Genomic DNA, 24,851 nt, shown 5'->3' on the forward strand with positions numbered 1-24,851 from the left:
CGTCGTACTCAACAATTTTTCAGTCATATGACGACGAAGGAATCATTAGGGTGATACAATTATGCAATCATAATGAGACTGAGGCGGAAGTGTATAATAAACGATTGATAAAAGTAACGATTTGATATCTTGCGAGTAAACTCAATTAGAGCACAAAAACACTTGATTTGGTTGGACCATTTGTATGTCTGACACGCCAACAATAGTCTTTCTCCACATATTTTCACTTGAGTTAATAATGACTGTGTCTTTGATGGGCAAACATTTTTTTCTTGACAAGTAGTCACATGAAAAAAAATTAAGTCCAAAAATTTGATAATCACATAAAACGTGTATATCATCCATTGAAGATGGTTAATGGTGTCGATAATGTGATATTGAGAGCTAATGGAGTGAAAGCCAAGGCATCCTTCCTCAGGGCCCGTACGACCTCTAGAACGCCTTCAACGTTATAGGTCGTGTGCCTTATAAGTCACTAGCGGAGTGGCGGGTAGACCACTGATATCAACTGTTGAGCGACTCCTATTGGTTACGGAAAAACGCCGCCAGCAAGTAGAGGGCTGGTAGAGCGTCTCGCAGCCAGTGGTCACTACTGGGCGAAATAGGGCAAGCTGAGATGTGTGTTGATGGCTAGCAGACGGACAGTCTTGTGTATGGCTTTGGTGAGCTAGCAGTACCGAATGGATCGGTAAAATGGTGCGCCCACAGCGGCCGGTACAAACACCGGGTTTATGGTTGTTCTCCACACCAATGTTGAAATGAACCAAAGACAACCCCAGATTGTCTCAGTGTCTGAGCCGAAATCGAGATATCTTCTCATCCCACATCAAACACTGGAGTAATGAATATAAGTGTTTGTTCGAAAATCTGATTACCTGTCTGGAGCGACAAGTCAGGTAAGATATACTAGTAATTCAATACATTGCCCTCATCTGTCGATGTTATTCAATACTACAAGTAAATATTAATATCTCGGTATAGGGCTTATATATTTACATAGTCAACACTAAAATATTATTACTCTGTTAATTGGTACGATATATAATTGTTTTAGAATGTGAAGCTCTGTTTTTTCAGTCTATTCACATTCACACTTTGATTATCTAGACGAAGGAAATGAGAATAAAAAATAAAATCACGTTCGTTGATTATGTGCATAGAACATTTCTGTCTTATTTGCGTAAATTAGCGCTGTTGACTGATTATTCTGGCACAGGTAATCTTTGACGCGAAGTAAAACAGCTTAGGTATTATTTGACTTCTGTCATAGTTTTGTGTTAGTGCCTTGTGCTTTGCTTGGGAAATTAAGGAAATTATCCTTCCTTATGAGTCAAATACCTTGATAAAAACGTATGTGTTTAGCTTGGGCGCCTGCAACAAGCTGTCTTTCGGTAATCAATCAAACGCAAACATGACTTCATGACCCAGAAACTCCAAAATATTCGATATCCTTCATTTAAATGAATTTGAAGGTGATAGATCAGTTTTGCTGTAATATTTCAGCTAAAGGTGAATTTAGATGCGACATATTTCTTGATTAAATGGAACAAACACAGAATTTTGTTTATACTATACATGCCTTTTTAAATACCTTTTTCCTGTTTTTCTGCAATGCTCCCATTCACGTTGGCTTATATTTTGCCATGTTTTTAGACCTCATGCTGATGGTTCGCAAGGTTTACAAATCATTGACCTTTGGGAAATACATTCATGCCGCTCAACACGAGGTAGATATATGAGGCCTAAAGCATTCTTATGGTCATAATAAAAGACTTACAGCATAGAAAGCTAAACCAAAGCAGCGACAGCAGTGTAGAATATATTGTATCCATAATAGGCGATGATAGCGCTGAAATATTGCCAATATAGAGTTAAATGTTGATAATTTATTAACAGGCATGACACGATGCTACCGATATTGTGTTTACATCGAGTTCCTGGGTATCGACACGGCTCTTCGAACCACATCTGAACAGTCATTTTGGCTTATCTAAGCTAATAACAATAATGGACCTAGAGCTCTCACACTTACAGGTGGATTTAAATGGGTTTTTAGACTGGCGGACGTATTTGACCGACTGGAAATGATTGTTGGGTAGGAGGATTGACCATTTATCCAGAATTATGGTTTGCACCAGATGACAGATGCAATTGTATGTATACCAGGCCTTCGCCCGAGATCTGTCATTGTGCGTTTGATAGGAAAACCACGACAATCCTAGAGCTATTAAGATGTTTCGCCTTGGTCACAAATTTGACGCTCTTGCCCACCAGAAAGTGCTACTACCTATTTTGAAGAAAACTTAGATTAGAGGATATGTTTGTAATTCCTTTCCATTGTCCATGTTGGAAATGCACACTCCACTTTGAATACATCGCGCACAAGATGTTAAAACAACAGGGTACATTATTCACTTTACGTTAGATGAACTGTTTAGTAGCGGAAAGGTGAAAAAGTTTATTCATTTATATATTGGTTCATTTATTTTTTAATTTTACTTTTTTACTTTTATAACGGCGAGTAATGGGTGATGAAACCACCATTATCCGTCAGGTATCTTACAAATAACCAGTGATCTTAATGTGTCTCTTCGATCAATTAGGGCCTGTTACATAATCTGGTAGACGCAATAATTTTTCGCAATGTGAGCTTGTTTACATTTTGAAGGCAGATGTTCACAGGTTAAAGCGGTTGTGAGCCAATCAGAATCAACTTACGCCGCCACCTTGCAACTTTTCAACAGTTCCGTTTAATCTATGTGTAGAAACAGACATTCGTATACGAGCCGTCAACCCATATAGACGTTGGCATTCACAGGAGCTTAAGACCCAACTGAAATCCCCCGACTGTTGCTCTTAAGAGCGAAATAACGATCTGACTCAACTGGTGTTTACACAAGTCGTTACGTTTAAGCCGGTTCAATCCAAAATTGTGTCGCCATCAGCGACTGGGTCTGGCGAAGTACAACCAGTTGAGTGTATGCTTTATAGGACTTTTTCGTCCACTGTTTTCAAGACTCACTTATGTTGACTGTTATCCGTAATGTTGAACTAAACCCCACTGTCGCCAGTTTTCATTATTTTTTGGTTCAGCTACCAAAAGGCAATAAACAGTCTAAGATCTTGTACTTGCGGAAATGTGCCGTCAACTCCATGGTTCAAATTTCAACACAAGCCAGAACAATCTAATGGGTAGTTTACCAGTAGTTTGCACAATGATTAGGCGCTAGTTGCATTTGAACCTTTTATCCCATAACGAACCTGCGTGTGATTGTACCCTTATCGCTGTGCCTTTGTAAGGTATTAGAACAGTAAATCTAGAGTTATCTTTAATGGCGCTGCACACCATTTCCAGCAGATGATGTGTGTTACTGGTGCTTAGTAACTTCATGTAACCCAGTAGGAAGCCTGGGTACGTGGGCGCCGTATTACAGCACGAGGAGCTGCAAAACCGACTAGATATATTGGGCTTTAGCTTAGAACTCAGGTGGTTACACAGATTGCTTGACAGTCACATTATACCTGAGCAGAAATTAATTGCCTTAGATTACTCTCTGCGTCCTGAATTATAGACACCGGATCCATTTGAACCAAACCCCTTGAAAGGCTTGGATATGAAAACACGACTGGAAGGGGAAGGGCTGTTCAGATCTATAGCAAAGCCTGAACCGTCACTCACGTCACTCTACAACCAAAAACCATTTACCTGGACAAAATTGCAACGGCTTCCTCTTTCATTTTCAAATCATGTCGAATGCAGGAAATATGAGTGTTGAAAAATCATGAGGTTTTAGGCAGTAGGATATTAGGTTCGCAGACTTAGGTGCGGAGCTTTGTGCCAAGCTGACTTTGATCTTCCACTACTTGCCCTAAATGCCAAGATTCTCCTTAGGGTGTTATTATATGTCAAAGTCTCCTTGGTATGGGACCTGGCCCATCAAGATTATCTTTATGTAAGACTATGGTCTCCTTGTTGTGGATTATTGGATAGATTTACCTGATTGTAGCACTGTATGACAAGCTTGGCGTGTAATTATGTGACATGAGATTCTCCGTGTGCCCAAGCCCCAGCGACCTGACTCTGTTGTCACCCCACCTTGACCCACCCGAAATGCACAAAGAATTCAGTACACTGGATTTTGAAATGCCTACTTTTATATTGGACATCACCTTAACATTCCCAACAAATCCTCAACGCTTATTACTTACTAATATGGTAAACGCTAAAAACGGATCGAACTATTTAATTTGGTGCGTCCCACATGTTAAATATCATGCCACTTGGACAGCTCCGCCACAAAGACACAACACCATAATGGTTAAAAAATAATAATTTAATCCACACCCTTCAATGAATTGAATCTTGTATTTGTTCTATCGCGTGCGAATTTTAAGTAAATTAATCCTGAATGCGTTGTTTTGAAGTTCGTTTGTTCCAGTGGATCCAGTTTGAATTTAGGTAAACCATTTAAACACCTCATTAAGCTTTCTGTCATGTTATATTGAACATACATCAAAACTGTCTCGTCCACTGAAAAAAAAAAGCAAAACAAAAACAGAATTTTCCTTACAAGGACTATTGTCTTGATAATCCATAAGATGCTGTAACATGAGATTTACTTAGTGTTTCCTCCCATACTATACTGTTTGTCAGTGACAATCTCCACGCCACATGTTTTCCTGTCCATCCTTACCTTCCTTGACGTGAACGTTGCGCAGATGCTGCTTTCAGTAGCGATCATGCTTATGCACTTTTGCGTACGTCACTTGTGATTTATTCTTGTCCATGTTTTATTATGAAAAGCGACCTGTTAAACATGATGTACTGGGATCGCATAAGCTCACACAGAATAACATGCCAGTAAATCGTGCACCCTGGGCAAGGGGCTGACCAGATGTTCATCATTTTGAATTAGATCGAGACATTGTATATCAAAGCGCAACTGAGATGTCACTGAGCTATAACAACTTACATACTAGCATTTTGCACGATTTGAATACTGATTTCACTCTGTTGACTTCTTCTCTTTGAATGGTTCCGCCCTAATATCGTACTTTATATATCTTGGTCATTGGGCTTGCGATTATTGACATGGGGCGTCTAATTTGGTCCAAGGCTGGTACATGAATATCTGTTCTGAAACATACATGTAACTGCTTTTTTGTAAGAAAAATGTACATGCATGTAAAAGCACAAAATGTCAGAACGATTGCGAGATACCTTATTATTTCTACTGTTACCCCTCTTACAACAAAAATCAAACAAGACGCTCAACAACCTACAGGAAACCTTTTGCTGTTTCTATTTTCTGTATAATCGCTGGTCCGTTCTGTCTGTCTATCTTACCAGATACCAGACATCGCATGGCTATCGCATCACATCACCATACTATTGTTTTCTGAAAAATATCTCAAGTGACCGAACCAGAACAATATCGCCTAGTTTTTATCGTTCTGCATTTCTGCTTTGTGAAGACGTTGCCACATAGGAAGCGACCTTGAAATAAAATACCATAATGTGCCAGTAATGCACCATGTTCACGACTTGGTGTAAGGATTACTTTAGGTCGAAAGCAATGAACAATAATCCGCCAATGTTATCCCGACCGAAGGTTACTGTCTCTTTGCTGCGCAGGTAAATATGGCTTCCCATGGCTGAACTCGTTGATCTCGAAAATAGAGTTCCATTTTTGACTTGCTATCCATTTTTAATTGGCTTTCAACACTTGTTTGTAACACACTAACCTCAATTTTAACGGTCGCTTTTTTATCTTTTGAAGCTGCGGACGTGATAATAGCCACACCAGGTCGTAAAACTAGCATTTCAGTTGCTGCCTTGAAAAATGAAATACGAAAGGAGAGCTATGGATTTAATGCAGCTATTAAAGCGAATTGTAAACAGCTACAGAGTTTCTAGCAAACCTTATGGGCAAACATTAAAACTATTATTCATCTGTTTATTATTTCTGGTTACAAATGAGTCACTTACTCTACAGAAACAAATCTGTGCCTCGGGAAAAAAAAGTCATGAAGACCACAATTCCAACGGATGCATGAAATACAATAGTTGATATGGAATATGGTAAACCACCGTTTATTTATCCATACATTGAAACCATAACCAGTAAACATGTTAATGGATTTATAGATAAGAAGTCGTAAAATACACGTTTCCTCAAAGAAAACAAAACAACTATGGATTTATGATGACCTGAGGAAAAATGTCAGATTCTTTAAAGCGTATCCGACATTTATTGGATGTCCATGCTATAGAAATGTCTCTTTATGAACATCGCTTTTAGCCTAGGCTGTGTTATGACTAATCTTAAAACGCGAAACGTTCTCCCACGCAGAGGCAATAATTTTGTTCTACAGTGGATTGCTTACCCATTAACTAGCCGGTGAATGATTTATGACTGCGCAACCGATTAGAATTGTGCATGGAATTATTAACTGTGACTATATATCTCTTTTGGTAGGTTGTTTTGTCTATTTCTTAACATGGACTTCCGAAGAAGGACATGAGTGCAAAGCCACATGAAATCAACTATGGCGACAACGCAGTTACTGCAGTTATTGCCGTTATCCAAGTTATTGCAGATTTTGGCTTTCTAGCTTGTGATTTACCGTTATTTTGTGTTAGAACCGACCGATTGATTGCTTGATTGATTAATTTATTGATTAAATGTTGAGATGTGAATTTATAGTTGACATACAGAATGACGATGTATTACTCAAAACAGTATTAGATCAGCTTTATAATGTAAAGTGAAACTGTCCAGGAATCACAGTGATGCACCTAGCGTGTGCCTGCGGTCCCACGGGCTAGGCCAGAAACACAGAAAACTGGTGAAATCGCAGTGACTAGTTTATCAACAACTCAACTGCTGCCTGTAATTAATTATTTGGGCATACGCCGCAATAAAGTGCAGTAAGCAGGAGGTAATGCCAATTACAGGTTGGCTTCATCGGGCGCTGGCACTCACTAACAATGTTATCGATTGTTGGATATTCTGATACTTGTCCTCTCTCTTGGATCTGGCAATAATTGATAACATATGAACAGGGTACATGACTGCAAGCCATCAATACCATTATCCAATACCCATTCCAGTCTCACTTCACCGCATGTTCTAGCAACATGGATGTATTTCCGACTTTCCATTGTATAGCCAGAACCGAGAGGACACTTATCAGTATGAGCACTAAGGCAGGCCAAGCTAGGTAATTTCAGTGGGTTAACAATGTTACGTGAAGAACTCAGATAAACATTACACGGTATTGATTAATCGCTGTTTAACAGAAGTCACGTCTATCTCTACCCAGCCTGTACATAATGGGGTTGCAATCAGTGTTCAACAGAAAGAAGCCTTGTCCGGTTAACTAAACCGAGCTTTGTGTTGCAGAACTACTCTCACAGGAAAACTGCGTTTGGTTTTCCTTAAAACAGTTAACATACATCCAAAATGTTATAAAGTAAAATTAATCAGCAGTTTCTTCATAGTGCATCTAGTCGGTTTAAACACAGTTATAGAGATACAGTAGTGTATCTTACTGGATTTTAATTCTTGTTTATTTGCCATGTGTTTCAAATAAATGGTCTAGGTGTGAGTTTTATTGGCGCCTTAAATAGACAACTAGGTTACACAATGGGTAATCAATAACATCTAACCACACTTCCTAACGCCGAGTGGTTCAGTCTTATCAGTTTGCTGCTGTACAATCTTAAACATTTCGATGCTTGGTCAGAATAAGTGTCTAGTGAGTGTCTAAAAGATTAGATGTGACTCTTGCAAGATTCCTATGTGAAATCTGATAAGCAAAAATCAGTTTACGACGATGAACATCACTCATTTTATAGCACAATAATGTAGCCCTAGATGCTCAAAACAGTTGCTTCTCTTAATAACCGAATATCTGAACCTGATTCCTTAAAACATGTTGCATTTCTGAGGAGCCAAACATCTATCCCTGATTCTTCTAAAAACGTTGGTTTTCTGAATAACCGAATATCTGGCCCTGATTCTTCGAGAATCGTTGCTTCTTATAGTCGAAGATTGGACCTGATCCTTCTAAATACCTTCCTTATCTGAGTAGACGAACATCTGATCCTGATTCTTTGAAAAAAGTTGCTTCTCTCAGTAGCAGATCTGACCCTAATTACTTGAAAATTTACGTCGAGTCAAAGACATAGGATATTGTGAAGATATTTTGCTAAAGAAACAACATAATACATATATCACTGAAGTTACTCATCCTATATGCTTTCATCCAGACCGACTAAAAATGGGAAAATACTCTGTGAGCTCAATTTTCGATATTTATAAATGTTTTAAGTGACGATGACACACGTCATTTACTTCTGAGTAGGCATAAACTGTAATTCAAGAATAAGGAATTTGCTTCTTTGAACAGCTGAAGATCCGACCCTGAATGCTCAAAACACGTAGCTTTTCTGAACAGCAGAAAATCTGACGCTGACAGCGTAGAAAAAGTGAAGGCAAGGCAAAAGGCACGTGTTAATGAATAGGGTAACACGTCATGAAGACACCCTGCGATCGAGAAATACATGTAGTTCACATATTGCACAAAGTACTGCTGTTATAGTTTCCCCATCCTACCAGTCAAGACTATGATAAAGATAAGGAAATACAAAGTGATACTAAGTTTTGATGCCGACAAATATTGAAAGTCACTCTTTGATTCCCGAAACCGCTGAAGTAATTTGTATCTAAACTTTTACATGTCACTAAAATTCTACTGACCCGAACATTAAGTACACTCCCGCTTCAAAAATGACGCGTGTGACGATAAGCTATCACGCCGAGATAAATAAAAAAAAATTCGGAGCCGACAAAAAGACTTTAATTACTAGTTTCTCGGGCTCTCTCGGCAGCTAAGGTATTCCAGCTGAGTAACCGTTCTAAACCAAGACTTTGTTTGTGACCCAAAACACAGTATGTTTTGATGTCAGCTCTCGCTGTCTATGTTGCAGCCTTACGCCTGGGACATGGTTAAGTGCGGCGGTTTCTCCTGGATCCTCCTCGGGTTGCCCCATCCATATAATCCACCAACTTGATGTAGTTAAAATATTCTTGAATATGACTCAAGTTACGTATCAGATATTAAAGTAATAATCAATAGTATCGCGTGACCATTGTTTTTTTTTTTTTACTATTTGCCCATCAATCCATGAAAATTGGGATGGGGACTGAATGGGTTCTCAGGTGACATTGAACAAAACAAAGATCGACCTGAGCTTTCCTGGAGAAATGAGACTCGTGTTTTCAGATGTGTGTTTCCTTCAATGCGCCTTACATTTCACTGCGACTTCGTTGATCGTTTCTCGGATAGGGTCACGCTCTGTGTACCCTGATATCGCCCCATGATTAGACACCGGAAATGAACGTTAATTAGAATGAGGTAGCGTAAACATATTGGTACTAAAATCCACTTATCACTAATTGAAAAAATCACAGGGTCCCTTGTCCCATCGGAAGTAATTTCACTGACCCTTGCTCTCAATTTGAGCAAGCGAATCTTCGATCAGAGTCACCGTCGGCAGCTATTGTTCCGAGGGTGTGAGGTAAAAGTTATGCCTCTACCATCACGCTCCGAAATGGAACGGTGTATACAGCTATTCCTTTCCACAACCAGAATACATCCGTATTGCCGATTCATTTCTGACCTAGTCAAAAGCAAACCAACTATACAATCAACCGTAAAGAAACATGCAAGTGGTGTTAACTTCAAAACTTTTATTTCGCTTTTAAGGCTATTTATGCTTATTTGTATGGTGCTACTTAACGCAATCTAGTTCAGGTGCATTCACTTATGGTCAGTGCGTACAAATGATATCATGGATCGTGTTAGCTGATTCCACAAACACATCTCTTTCGCCATAGCAGATCAGCCTTTGTTGAATGAAAAAGGTGGCTTGGCTGTAAATCTGCAGGTTTGCAAGAGTACTTGGGAGTGGTATGGTATTCTCCAGTTCCCAGCTCGTTTTCTTCCGCCAGTAAACCTTTCATCTTTGGTATATATGTGAAATATCCTTGAGTACGGCCATAAACCTCAGTCAAATAATTAATTTTCAATAGTAATTGTAAATGCTAGTTTGATGTGATCGTGTTACACTTATCATATCAGTTATGACCCATGTGGTAAATATATTTCCCAATATTCTGTTCCTGCATTCACGTATGCGATTTCCAATGTGCTCCATTCACTGTTACTAATTTCTCAAATGCCTCTTTTACATCACTTGTAGGTTCACCGAGTTAACAATGGCGCATGACGAAATGTCTTTAGTACACAATCGAGATGACATGGCTTATGTCAATGGCCCAGGCGGATCTGCGGAACCTGAGGAGTATCAGGAATTCTACGAGACAGCTAAAATCGTGACAGGTCTATTCTGTTACCCCATTGTGTGTCTTGTGGGCTTGTCCGGGAACATCCTTACACTCGTTGTTCTCTGTCAGCGGAACATGGCAACCACTACCAACACATTTCTCACAGCTCTCGCCGTGGCTGACACCATCAAACTTCTCAATGACGTGCTTTACTTCGGAGTGACGCTTCTGGAGAAATTGGATCCGGAGAAAGGAAAAGAGACTCTGGCGCACCTGTATCCCTTCGCTCATTACGTGTTCAACATGTCGGTATGTGTGAGCGCCTGGCTGACGGTTTCTGTAGCTGTCGAACGTTACATTTACGTTTGTCATCCTGTGCGCGCGAGAGAGATCTGTACGATAGACCGTGCCCGGAAAACCAGTCTGTGCGTGTTCACGTTCATGGTTCTTGTCAGTCTGCCATCAGCTTTAAGATACGAAACAGTTGTTGAGCTGGATCCTGACACCAATCAAACCACCTACAACGTTCAGCCTAGCTACATTGGTGTTTCGCATTCGTATAAAGTGTACTTTTGGCTCCAGAACTTCCTACGATCCGTGATACCTTTGCTTATTCTCATTTGCCTTAACACCTGCATAATTCTTAGCCTGCGGCAGACTCGCGTTCAGGGCCGAGCCGTGTCGGGTAGAAATCGAATCACGTGGATGCTCATCGCCATTGTCTTTGTGTTTCTTATCTGTATCACGCCGGACGCCATCATGTCCATGTTTTTCGGCTTCGGTTACTACGAAGACACGAACTTGGTGAAAGGAGTTCGAGAAATAACGGATTTACTCATACAAGTGAATTCTGCTGTGAATTTCATTATCTACTGTTCCATGAGCAGGGCGTTTAGAGACACGTTCATGGTGATGTTCTGCTGCCGACCTTTACCAATCAGTACTTTTCACACCGAATATCAAAGCACAATGCGATCATCTGTGCGAAGACCCATAGTAAGGGCAAACAATGATGGTGCTTTTGTGTAAGCATCTATGTACATATTTATTCCAGATCAGTTTTGGAGCTACAACGGTGACAAATGTGAAACACCCGGTATTTAATAAACAGGCCAATTCTTCGGCCCAACGAAGACTATTGTATATTAACATTGTGTTGATGACATTAAATTATACGTGTCCACATAAAGCTCCCGTGAATATGTGTAACTAGGAAGCATGATCTCCAGATCTAACTAAGCACATGACAAAGGCGTGAGAATTTTATAAACGTGTCGGAAATTGAGCTTCACCAGAAAAGTAAACTGATCTTATACCGATTTGTTTCCTCGGTCAGCAAATGTGACCGTCACTGAGTCTGAGTCTACCCCAGTTAAACTTTGGATGTGGCTTACTGGATCAGTTTTCTCTGATAATAACAATATAAGGTTTACTGACACTATATATTTCCGTATTCTGTCACTGAGTAACCATTTAACGAATTTTATCAGTTAAGCTCAGAAGACCGATCTAGAGCCTAATCTCTTCACTGCTGTAGCCAATGTATTCACAACCCGGCGAACCAAAGGAGTTGGAAGACACATATGAGGTTGTTCCAGGATATGGGAATATACACAATCCCACGTGACGATGCTGTCTAATGAAAAGCGGAGTATTTTGTCTGATGCGAGATAAAGAAATTAGACTTGTTTATCAGCTCAGCAAAGATGAACCCCCACTTAAACCATTGCTTTAATTTTTACTAAATAATGCTCTCTTAAGACCACTTAATTTCTTTAATTAGTTTAAGACAGTATACTTGCGTTTACTTAGAGCAACGTTATAGGTATAGACAACAAGAACGTATGCATAATAAGCATTATCATTGCGCATCGGTACGCAGAAAAGGGAAATACAGAAGACAAAACAAATCACATGGCGATGTATGACTATGCCACAACATTGGGGACTTCCGCCACAGCCCATTGTCGCAAAAAAAAAAAAAACACTTAAATGCACAAAATTTGCAGAAATGCGTGTGACTGCCAAGGGCAACAATGATTTAGTAGGTAGATGACTTTGGTTATATATGCTCAGAGACGGGTGCGCATGACATGCGCGCTCTACAATCAGATATACCCCTATTAAACGCATACTCGTAAAATACCATGTTCACAGAGGACCGGTATGAAATTGTATTGCATACATGAAATTCATATCGTCAGTACATATTATAATTATCGACATCTTAAAATGTCTTTTGTGTGTTTTATAGCCAGCTAGCTGCAACAAACCGGTAAACTTTTAATCTTCTTATTGTATCATTAGAGATCCCTTAAAGATTAAGAAAAACTATAACATTTAATTACCATGAATAGCTGGAATCCATTATTCTTCCCAAATGCTAATCCGATAAACAAATTTTTAACATACTGACTACTAATCTCTTTATGTTTGTGTTTTATTTGATAATTTTGTGTCAATTTTCGTCTGATTTTGAAATATTTGAAACAATAGATGTCAGGGAAAAGTACATTTAATAGTAAAAATCTCATCACGAAAGAAAGATTCATAATGTAGCTGTCTGCGAAGATTGCATATCTGTCATATTTTAGCGACTGTTGATAAATTAATGCAGGTATAAACCTGTGCTATTGTTCTTGGGGACAATGGGGAGAAATGCGATATTATCGGCTCTTACCGGTTCTGATTTTTATGCGACAATTGCTTCCACTGTGAAATTAAACCTTCAGAAATGGGTCCCTCCTGTGTCGATATTTCGCAGGTTTGCATTAAATGCGGCATTTGCTCCGATAAAATATTTCAAGTAACTTCATTAGATAGGACTGGATGTCATCTTCCAGTCGTACTTTAGCCAACTTGGCGTGGTGGACGGAAGTCCTTCATGACGCCATAACAAAATCTCGATATTAACCCGCATTAACACAATGCAACACTGCAATTTTCATTAGCCTCAAGAACTGCTATTGATGTTTTTCGGGTCACCGCTGGCTACATCAGCACATTCTGAGGTAGCAAACTCAGTTTTCGGGTCAGTGCTGGCTACAAGACCACATCCTGAGGCATCACACTCAGTTTTCGGGTCATTCCTGGTTACATTAGCACACCCTAAGGTATCATACACAGCTTTCGGGTCAGTCCTGGTTACATGAGCACACCTCGAGGTAGCTACTCAGCTTTCGGGTCAGTCCTGGTTACATGAGCACACCCCGAGGTACCATACTCCGTTTTCGGGTCAGTCCTGGTTACACGAGCACATCCTGTGGTAGCACACTCAGTTTTCGGGTCAGTGCTGGCTACAAGAGCACATCCTGAGGTATCACACTCAGTCTTCGGGTCAGTGCTGGCTACACGAGCACATCTGAGGTATCACACTCAGTCTTCGGGTCAGTGCTGGCTACACGAGCACATTCTGAGGTATCACACTCAGTTTTCGGGTCAGTCCTGGTTACATGAGCACATCCTGTGGTAGCACACTCAGTTTTCAGATCAGTGCTTGCTACATGAGCACATTCTGACGTATCACACTCAGTCCTCGGGTCAGTGCTTGCTACATGGGCACATTCTGAGGTATCACACTCAGTTTTCGGGTCAGTCCTAGTTTACACGAGCACATCCTGAGTATCACACTCAGTCTTCGGGTCAGTCCTAGTTACACGAGCACATCCTGAGGTAGCACACTCAGTTTTCGGGTCAGTCCTGGTTACTCGAGCACATCCTGAAGCATCATATTTGGATTTCGTGTTAATGCTGGATATGTGAGCACATCCTGATATGTTTTCACGAAGTGTTCGTAGCTGTTACCAAATCACATAAGTTCTGCTTACTTTAGATACAATGACAAAAACAACGAAGTTATACAATGGGTACAGTACGACGTAAACATCAATCAAATAAATAAATATTACAATGGTGGTTTGCAAGGCAAGAGATAAATTGTGTAAATCATATAGACTGTAAATTACCCATTTTAGTGATAGATAAATTGCTTACATCAAAGCATACAGGAAGTAAGGAAAATTGTACTTTTTTAATTACAACTTAAAACCCCATGTAATTATGACAAAGGATTATCAGTGTGCCACGTTTTGAAGACTCAATTGAGGATGCATGTTATGTTAATAAAACATTGTCTCCTAATTTAAAGTAACTGCCATCAAGTTATGAAGCATAAAACATATAAATGTACAGTAGTACCTGTTTTAAGCATATACCATGTCACAAGTGACTCATCTTTTTTATATACTCTACTGCAATGACTGAGAGAAAACCAGGAAAGCCAGTCCAGGATTCAGTGCCCACAAGCGTTAAATATACAAAAAATTACCAAAAATATTCGTCGGCAATCATAATATTTCACCTTGACACTTTGTATTATTTGAAAAGTTCAAGAACTGATCTACTGGCTGCCATTATTTGTAACAGAATAAGCTCGCCCTATCTAGTGTGACAAGGGCGGCCCAGTGTAAACCTCAGTAAAAAACCTCAGCTTTGAGATGGGCCTGTTGCAATGTTCAATGAGACACCGTCTTGATACAACAGAAATAAAGCTAAAAGAAGTAGTAAGCGCGTTAGACTGATTTATACACTTATTTATTTAAGGTTTAACGTTGCATTCAGCGTCATTTGACTTACAAGACGGCGTACAAGTTAACAGGCCAGAGAAATCTGGTAGCGCTCTGAGAAAACTACCGCACATCGCGAGATACCTGACAAACCTGATGACAAACCTCCTGACAAACCTCCTGACTTAATCCACAGAGTGCTCCAAATTGTATTACGTGTGACACAATAGACTAACATGGACTTCTTTGCCATTACCTTTAAGGATATCAAAACTCCTCTGAAAGGGATACAAATCGACACTGACTGGCTGACAGTGGACATAGCGTTTCCTCAAACCTTGATCAGGCTTGAATTAATCTGCCATACCTACAATCCAGCTAAGGACCGGGCATAGTCTGGACACACTCCAGCCAATCAGATTCAATTCTTTATCCCTTTAAACAAAACGTCACGTCCTGTCATGTGTATTGATATGTATATCAACATATTCATCGAATTAAAATTTTCAAAACTTTCAAAATTTTGGGACATTCTGATATTCTTTTATGAATATCATTAAGACTACAAAAGATATTCAGCATTTGTGGGAGTTTTTTACTTTAGGTATTTAGCTACAGGTGTTCAACAGTTGAAAACTTTTCGTTGAAAAATAAGCGAGAAATAAAAGTATACTACCATATAACGGTCTCATAAACAGAAGGGGAGAAAGTGAGGACAATGTCTGGGGGAGCGTCATGACACAAATTTTTTGCTATGAATTCGTTTGTAATTAATTCAACCTCAATTCAAAATATCAGTGAATCAACCTAAATTACGTAAAAAGTTTACAAATTATAATGTACCATGAAAGCATAAATTGGTGTTTTATCTCAACAGTTCTGCGCCAAACCCCCTGGAGTCTTTATTTTTAAACCCTCTCCCACTGCACCCCGGAGAGGTTAATAAGGCTGTTGTTTTAGTTAACATGTGTATGGCGTCCGCAATCTGCCTAAACAGAGGTTTACAACAGCAATGGTTTACAGCTTATAGACAGACGTTAACTGGAGAAAATAAACATTTTAGCAGAGGCATGTCTATTCATAGTATGTAACCCCCCTCAGTGAGTTCATACCTCTTATTAGAAAAATAGGAAAAAATCAAAGTGTGAAATAAACAAACTGGCCAAAATTTTCACAATTGATGGTTTCTGTTATTCGTAACTATCGTGCTGTGGCGTGCCACTTGTCTCCCGCTACCCACACATGATTAGCACGCTGCATACCACTTTTGCCCGATAACCACACATGATTAGCACGCTACACACCACTTGTCTCCCGCTACCCACACATGATTAGCGCGCTACACACCACTTGTCTCCCGCTACCCACACATGATTAGCACGCGGCATACCACTTTTCCCCGATAACCACACATAACCACCCAGACATTATTAGCACGCTACACACCATAATGTCTGGGTAGCGGGAGACAAGTGGTGTGTAGCGCGCTAATCATGTGTGGGTAGCGGGAGAATAGTGGTGTGTAGCGTGCTGTTGTCATCAGACTTGTCTCCCGCTACCCACACATGATTAGCGCGCTACACACCACTTCTCTCCCGCTACCCAGACATTATTAGCACGCTACACACCACTCCCCCCATCTACCCACACATGATTAGCACGCTACACACCACTTCTCTCCCGCTACCCAGACATTATTAGCACGCTACACACCACTCCCCCCATCTACCCACACATGATTAGCACGCTACACACCACTTCTCTCCCGGTACCCAGACATTATTAGCACGCTACACACCACTCCCCCCATCTACCTACACATGATTGGCACGCTACACACCACTATTTCCCTGCTCTCTACACATGATTAGCACGCTGCACACCACTTTCCCCGCCACCCTCACACGATTAGCACACTAAACACCACTTTTCTTCCGTTACCTACACATGATTAGCACACTACACACCACTTTTCCCATCTGCCTACCACATGATTTACAGGTTACATCGTAGGGTCCCTGCATTTTTGTGATTTGCACGCGGCATCACTTTGGCCTCATTAACTCCATATGACTTGCACGATGTGTTTATTTACTCGTATATTTATGTGATTCGAACGCATGATAAAAAGCTGACAATACTGATCCAACTAGCTTTCCATAATTTTAACGGAGCATTCATTTTCGTACCGCTAACTTTAAATGACGCGTACTCTCCGTTAACTTTACATGATTGTCACGCTACAGCACTTTTGTCCTGTTGAGTTTCCTGTTAGACAGCTTTACTTGCAACCATTACATCTGCACTGGCCGATGTGGTCATCGTGCCAGGGCGGCGCAATGACCCAGAAACCTCTCACCAATCCAGTTGCTGTGAGTTCAAATTCAGGTCATACTGGCTTCCTATCTGGCAGTACGTGGAAATCTGTGAATAGTGGTGGGTTTCCACGGGCTCTGTTTCCTTCCACCATAATGTTGGCCGCCGTGGTACAAGTAAAGTATTCTTTAGTACGGCATAAATCACCAATAAAATTAAATAAATAAATAAATAAATAAAGAAATTTACATGAGCAGCATTTGCTACATCACTTTGTTTCCGTTTCATTTACATGGCGTGCACGTTTTTTTTTTAAATACAGCTTTTGTCTTGCTTTTACCTTTACATGAGTAAACTATACCACTTTTTTCTCGCTAATTTTAGCAGAGGTACAGACTACATGCACTCTTCTGGGGCTCCGCTATCATTACACGGGTAAACAATTGTTTAGCTTAAGCATCCCAGCTCACGCCTCGGTTGTTCTGCTTTTAGCTAATAAACAAACTGTTTATATAAACCAGCAACTTCCATGTGACAAGCGATAGTTCATCAAGCTAAAAACCTTATCAGCTCGGCTTCCACGTAAGTACATCGGCTTTTCCTCTGAAATAACAACGTAACCCCTCTGTGAATCGTCCAATCCCGTGAGTGGTAATTCTGCAAGAGGCGTAACACATTACCCCCAAAAATTGGAAGAGGAATCCATGGGAGCGTGACACCATCCTTGGTTCGATTAGCTGTATGGTTGGACAGTGTGTTCAGTTGATAAACAGCTGCAGTCATAACACGTATTGACAGGACAAGTCTGCTGGGCTGTTGGCGTTAATAAATTTGTCAGTGGAAGACGTTTGCCAAATTGCGCTCTCCTAATTCAATCAGGGTTTTGTTTAAACACGACCCCATGGTAATTGGTTCTGGTAAAACAGTGGCCGACTTCCAGTGGTAGCTTACTGTCCTTCGTCAAGCTTTTCGTACGGCTGATACTAGATAATCCATTACAGGGTTTAACTTGAGCGGGTGGCAAACTTCAGCAGTGGCTGGCAGTAAGTGTCACTTTATACGGTACATCTTCATGTACAAGTATTAAAATGAGGAATCATAATGCCCTTTTTTAAAACGTGTAGGTTATAGGAAATAGATCCCAGGTATTGACTGTTCGTTTGACTGGGTGCAACGTCACTTTTAAGCAAATATTTGGGGTCATTTAACGACGGTGTCCATTGTAGTAGACAGTGACCCAAGCCCATATTCTTATAGTTCTGCCTTACCAGACACAAAGGGGCCAGACATAGCGCCCCCCTTCCTCCACGGTAAAGTTATAGTTACACCGATTGGCTTATTCCACTTAGAATGAGCACCAAGGCAGGTGTTATCAACTTGAAGTCTTACTTTTGATTAGAATCGGAAAAGAATTTCTTATTAAAAAGTCACAGGTATGACTCGACTGGGAATTGAACCCCGAACAAACTGCTTTCAAATCTAAGTATGAAAACAGTGGTATACCATCCGTCAACAAAAGTGGACGTTCCGGGTCAAAAATCGCAAAACCAATTTCCAAAGCAGCATTCAACACAAACCACAAAAGAACTAAGAAGGTATATGAAGTACGAAATTAGGACGACTTCCTGAAAAGATAAACAGACAACAGTTTCTTATGACAATGGAAAGACGCACACGAGTTCTAGGAAAAGGAATTAAATCAATACCCAAAATCGTGTACCGTAGTATACACAATACCGTCATATTAAGGCAGGAGTAGAGTCGATCTTTTCAGTTTCGTTTGAAATGATCGCAACGTTTCGCATTTACCATTATGATTATATCTTCATTATTTGTTGTCAATAGCAGGTGCACGTTGTGACTGCTTCTTAAAGTCGAGGAGTTCAGACCTTCAAAATGGCGGGGTTCATTATATGCACATTGTTCAAGTCTTATGCTCGGTACCTAAACATGTAACCCATGCAAAGTTTTTAGATATTAACCTGTTCTTTTTTCAAGTACAAGGCTTGCATTATTATTATTCCATTACTTGTAGTTCACGGTACAGCGATCGGTGTCCTCTCTGGAGAAAAACACATGTTTTATTATTGATAATGTTTTCTTATCCTTCCATCAGCAATTTAATACAAATGGTTCAGATTATGCAATGAACGAACAGGCTCGGTCAGTGTATTATGGAATCGTTACGCCTGACAAGTGAATACACTAAAATATATTCTGGTGGCTGGAAAGGTTTCAGTGTTCCTGGTCTTTGCAGACACTAATCAAGCCCCATCCACGCTGATGGATAACTTCAGTGATAAATATATGGCCGTATAGTGTTGTCGTATTGCAGGTATCTTCTGTCTACATAGATTAGACAAGTGAAACGTCCCAGTGGCTTGTGATGTTGAACTGTTCAGCTTCCTTGCATGGGAAGCGCGACTCGGACAGCCTCTAGGCCGGCCACTTGTATAACGTTTGATCAATAAAGAGACCTTAAAGCGTCCATTACTGGATCAGGTTCCCAGTAAGCAGACCTTGAGATTGAGCTCTACAGCACCTAGCAGCCCTAGAAATGGTTAGTGTTCATCAGTTTACTCATCCGCCCATCTACAACACTTAGCAGTTGTGCCGTGACACGATCGTTTGTTTGCCAAAGTCTCAGGCTAAAGTGGCATTTGATACGGTATGCTTTCCTCCAAGATAATTGCACATCGCTGCGAAAGGGCACGAATATATGCAACTTTATCACCGCTATCTCCCTCGCCAAGCTCATTTTGTTTATCGCTGTCAGCCGAATTCAGTACTGTATGTCAAATATTGTCGAAGGCGGGAGTTCAAATATCCTTCAGTGCAATGCCTTATTATGCAGTGTAGAAGTTCAAGCATCATGCAACCTGTCCTTCAATGTGAGGGACAAGTCTTTTTTTTATAATCACTATCGATTCGGATATAAGCGTTAACAAAGAAATGGAGGACCGAAGGCTGTAATCCATGTATTCTGGTAGTTCGTTAGGTTCTTCGTTCCTTAGCAACAAACATTGGCCTATCCCACGCCTTTGTGAATGTTTGCCCAAGTCTTAAGATAGAAATGAGGGAGTAATTATCCATTGCTGTTTCTAATGAGTGTTTGAAAAATACTTTAAATTAGGTTGGCAAAATTCCAATTCCATTAAGTTGGACCATAATAACACTCGTAATGACGCCTCGGAGAGCAGCATGGTGACATAGATATCAGTTGGTATATAGACAAAGCGTTTATATGGACACGGGTGTAGTTTGGGACGGACTGAAGCAGTCAAACTAATTTGAGTAAAATAAGAAATAAACTCATTGCTCACTCAGCGATATGAGATTTCCCCAGCGGCGACGGTTATATAAAATATTCACTATTATTTAATCGCCCTTATAACAACATTCAGTCATTTTTATCTCATGAACTACAACTAAAACTAGAGAGACCATTATTGGCCTTAAATTGAAGAGAAATATTGTAGACAAATCTCTTGTATAAGCTTGTACAAATATTTTCCAATCCGCGCCATAACTCAATATTTGACCGCGTAACGTCTAATGTTGGGCTCACGTTGACAGAATGAATGATGTCCTGACGCAAAAACTCACCGCGCCTTATGGCAGGGACTCTGGCAGGTCAATACTTGACACTGCTGAGGGCAAACGACGCCACCTTAAATTAACAATCAAGAAACACTCGGTGAACATAATGTCCCGTATATAGCGAATGAACTTCGGGGCAAATCAATAATCAGTAGTGTTAAGAAACAATGGCAGCGTACACGGCGTGAGAGGTTTTTTAGTTGGGGTTATGGTTAAACCTCAAAAAGTCAGGAAGTAATGACGGAAAAATGAAAGATGCACCAACTGGTACGTTGACTCTTTCGGGTTGATAAGGGTTGGGTCGGGCTAATAGCATACATGTATAACTGTATGAGGAAATAGAAGAATTTCTGGTGGAAACGTTGTCAGCATGTACTGTGACATGGCGTTTGACTAAGGCCACGTTGCAAAATTTCTCGGCACTGTGACTAGTCTGGTACTAAAAACACCGGCTTAATTGGCATTTGGTGATTGGCATCCAGTGACTGGTATTCTTGGACTAAATGTTCATAAACTGAGGTTTAGCATCTCGCGATCATCTTTACTGTTAAAGTCTTTAGGTAACTGCGAAAAGTTTGCTGACATGGTGGACAACATGATGTAAGACAAACATTTGCTATCCCGCTTATACATCCACACATGTCCACACATGTCCACACATGACCACACAATTCTCAAAAGCAGTGGTACTTTTACCACCTCAAGTGTTCATTCATCATAAAGTCCTATTCATCTGATGTTACTGAGTACTGCTCTGCTGGTAGCACCCTTTACCAGCTAACTATATGTAGTTTTCGCGATATTTCATTGGCCAAGATATCCAATATGTATTTGCTCACCTAAATGTCGTATTACATTAATTGTAATTGTACCAATTGTCAACTTCCGCAATACGTTGGTTTTATCTTGTACATTCATAATTTCAAGAACCCATCTGGTTGTAACTTGTCTTGTTGAATGTAATCAATGGCTACGCAGCAATCGTGGTATACTGCTTTAAATGATCTCATCCTTTCAGTACGGTGATTATATTTAACACAGAAAGAAGAAGTAGGCGCATGCAAGTTATCGATTAGATATCATCCAGAACAGACAGAAAGCTGACGGCGAGAATCTCACACTGTTTGCTACTGGCTAAAAGAATAAAACCGTCTTCATCAATTTGACAGCTTTCGTCGCTTTCATTAAAAATTCTATACACTTGGTGCAATATGTCAATTAGTCTCTGCTAGATGTTATTTGAAAGTGCTAACGAAAATTTTCTCCAGGATTCTTCCATTTACTATAAACATGTGCTGAGTTTGATTGAAAAAGTGCTACCGGATAAGGCAAAAAAGATATGACAATAACAAAGTTTTTACACGATCTACTCACAGACTGTTGACAAAAGTGATCATTAATGTACATGAAGTTCATAAACCCCAAGTTAGATCTGATGCAGATTACTTGACATAACATAACAAAGTTAAGTGAAAACATTCCAGGGTTTGAGTAGAACTGTACCCAAAAAATGTTCACAACATCAACGAAAGGCAACAATTGCACTGGATCTATGTGTCGCTTGGCTCTTCAAATGTGATCATGTTATACCGCTTGACGGTGCAGAAAGTAAACCATTTATGACTGTAACCGAATATACATTCCATGGTTAACAATGGGCAGAGTATACAAAAAGTTGATTATTTCTAAAATCAGTTAATATCAAAACCAATCAATATCGCGTGTGGTCATCTCTTGCTTCAATGCATACAAACACTCTCCGACACACAGAAACAGGTAGTTTCTCTGATGAGATGACGTGGGATTCGTTGCCATTCATCTTGGAGAGCGAACGCCAGTTCTTGGTTGGCTGCAAGGTGTGGCCGTTGTCTTACTCGACGATCAATGATATCCCAAAGGTGTTGTATGGGGGACATATCTAAGAAACGTACAGGCCACGGCAAGAAGTTGACGTCGTTGGCGTCCAGGAAGTTCTGTACAACTCGAGCTGTATGGGGTCTGGCGTTGTCATGTTGGTACAGAACACCGAGTGGCTGCTGTTGAAGGCATGGCAGGACTACATGACGTAGAATTTCATCCACGTAACGTTGAACTGTAAGGTTCCCGTAGATGATGACCAGTGGTGTTCGTTCCTCTCCACAAATCCCACCCCACACCATCACACTGCCGCCACCAAACGGTACCACCTCGTGGACGTATGATGCAGCCGTTCGTTCGCCTCTTCGACGGTAAACTCGCTGTCTGCCATCGGCTCGGAACAGACAGAAGCGGCTTTCATCCCTGAACACGTTGCCAATCACGTCGCTGCCAACGGCGTACAATTCGAGCCCATCGGAACCTATCCTGGACACGGTCTTCCGACTGACCCGGTGACCTAAGGCATTGACTGACGATGGCGTTACTGTCAGGCCATCCATGGGTCACGTGATTTATCAACTTTCTTCGTTGTCTCAAAACAAATTTGTGTGGGCATATATGACGCTTGTCGCACATGGCGATAGGCTTCGTACAACGTTTTCCTACAATAATTTGGTATTAATTTGCTGAAAAGGCTGGTTAAATTTAACTCACGAAGCTGTACAATTCTTTTGGCCGTCAGTTTATTTTCCGCTAATTGTCGGGCTGGATATTAGAAATTTGCTGGGAGAATGATGTTGAAGTTCTTGTGTAATGCGTGCTCAAACATTATTCTAACAACCAAATATGTTAGTAGTGGACGTTCATGTCCTGGCCAGTGTTTTGACAACGTTATAAAATATTTGTATATTCCATACTGATTAGGTTATATATTTATGAAATCGTTGGGACAGAGGGAGCGGGTTCAAAACCCGCCTTAAACAGACAGTATTCACCAGCTTTCGCTTTCTTATCGGGTCGCTGGTGTGGTTTGCGCGCAATCTAACGCTCGTTGAAGACCACTTGTCTGTTACCAATATTATGTGTATATCCTCCAGCCATAAAATTAGTCGATATCGTATGATTGAAAATTTCTTGAGTAGGGTGTCAAGCAACAATAAAATAGATAAAAAGAAAAATATCTGTCCTAGGCCTGGATTTTACATAATGTACTGTTAAATCTGCATTGGATTAAACTGACATCTAACATCTGACTTGTAATCTCTTGTAAGGTGGAAACGCCTCAAATATCCCCATTTTATGCTGATTGTCCTTTTTTCTTCTCTCTTTTTCATGTCTTTGCTTTGGCTGGAAAAGTCTTACAGCCAATCCATCACCGGAGGAGATGAGGCGTTTTGGCCCTCCATCAACGCAACAGGAACTGTCCAGTTTAAAACACTCCGATGTTTTGCCAAGTCACCTGACCAAAACCACATACCGTCATTTTTTGCTTATTGATTTTCAGCTCGGGATGCAGTCGAAAAAAAACCCAGAATACTCCAGACGTTATTTTTTCATACCAAAAGAGCTCAAGTTCTGTTTAAGATGGAGGGTATTCATTGATTATTGGGTTTATTCTTCGCATCTGTAGTCCAAGTGTTGTTTTGGAATATTGTTGATTACATTTATTCTCAAATGTATTGTTTTGAGCGTTTTTGCTTCAACAAATACCATTCTCACTTTTCCATTTTCATTACTTTGACATTTTTTAAATTTTTTATTACAATGTGTTGGCAACCAAACGTGAACGAAGAATATCGATTACCTCTGGTTGCAAAACTTCCAAGAGTCAGAAATGCGCGAAAATTGACAGCGAGAAATTTTACAACGTTTTGAAAGTGGTGGAAAGAGCATCTTCTTCATCAGTTAAACAGCCTTCGAAGCTTTCAGAAATGAATTAAAAGGGACAATGATTAGTTTTAAAGGGAACCAAAGAACTACCTGTGTGACGCTATCCACCCAAAGAAATGTCCAAAAATGAGAAAGGAGTTGCATCACATTTCCTATTTACCCCCGGGCTGGGGAGCTATACGATTAATATAAGACTAGCAATCATCACTATCTTTATCAGAGAAGATTGGTGGCAAGCCAAGCAGACATTAATTATAAATCACTTTTG

The 24,851-nt window shown here is 40.3% G+C and overlaps 1 protein-coding gene across 1 annotated transcript; it reads left to right on the forward strand.

Annotated features, from left to right (window-relative positions):
• The first annotated feature begins 805 nt into the window (after positions 1 to 805).
• On the forward strand, positions 806 to 11,460 carry LOC135461726 (FMRFamide receptor-like). Its single transcript, XM_064738929.1, has 2 exons — positions 806 to 896; positions 10,271 to 11,460. Exon 2 carries the CDS (start codon positions 10,287 to 10,289, stop codon positions 11,382 to 11,384), a length of 1,098 nt encoding a protein of 365 aa, XP_064594999.1. The 5' UTR covers positions 806 to 896; positions 10,271 to 10,286; the 3' UTR covers positions 11,385 to 11,460.
• The last annotated feature ends 13,391 nt before the right edge of the window (positions 11,461 to 24,851 follow it).

The sequence above is a fragment of the Liolophura sinensis genome, chromosome 1 (genome assembly GCF_032854445.1).
Source record: "Liolophura sinensis isolate JHLJ2023 chromosome 1, CUHK_Ljap_v2, whole genome shotgun sequence".
In the NCBI taxonomy this organism is placed as follows: domain Eukaryota; kingdom Metazoa; phylum Mollusca; class Polyplacophora; order Chitonida; family Chitonidae; genus Liolophura; species Liolophura sinensis.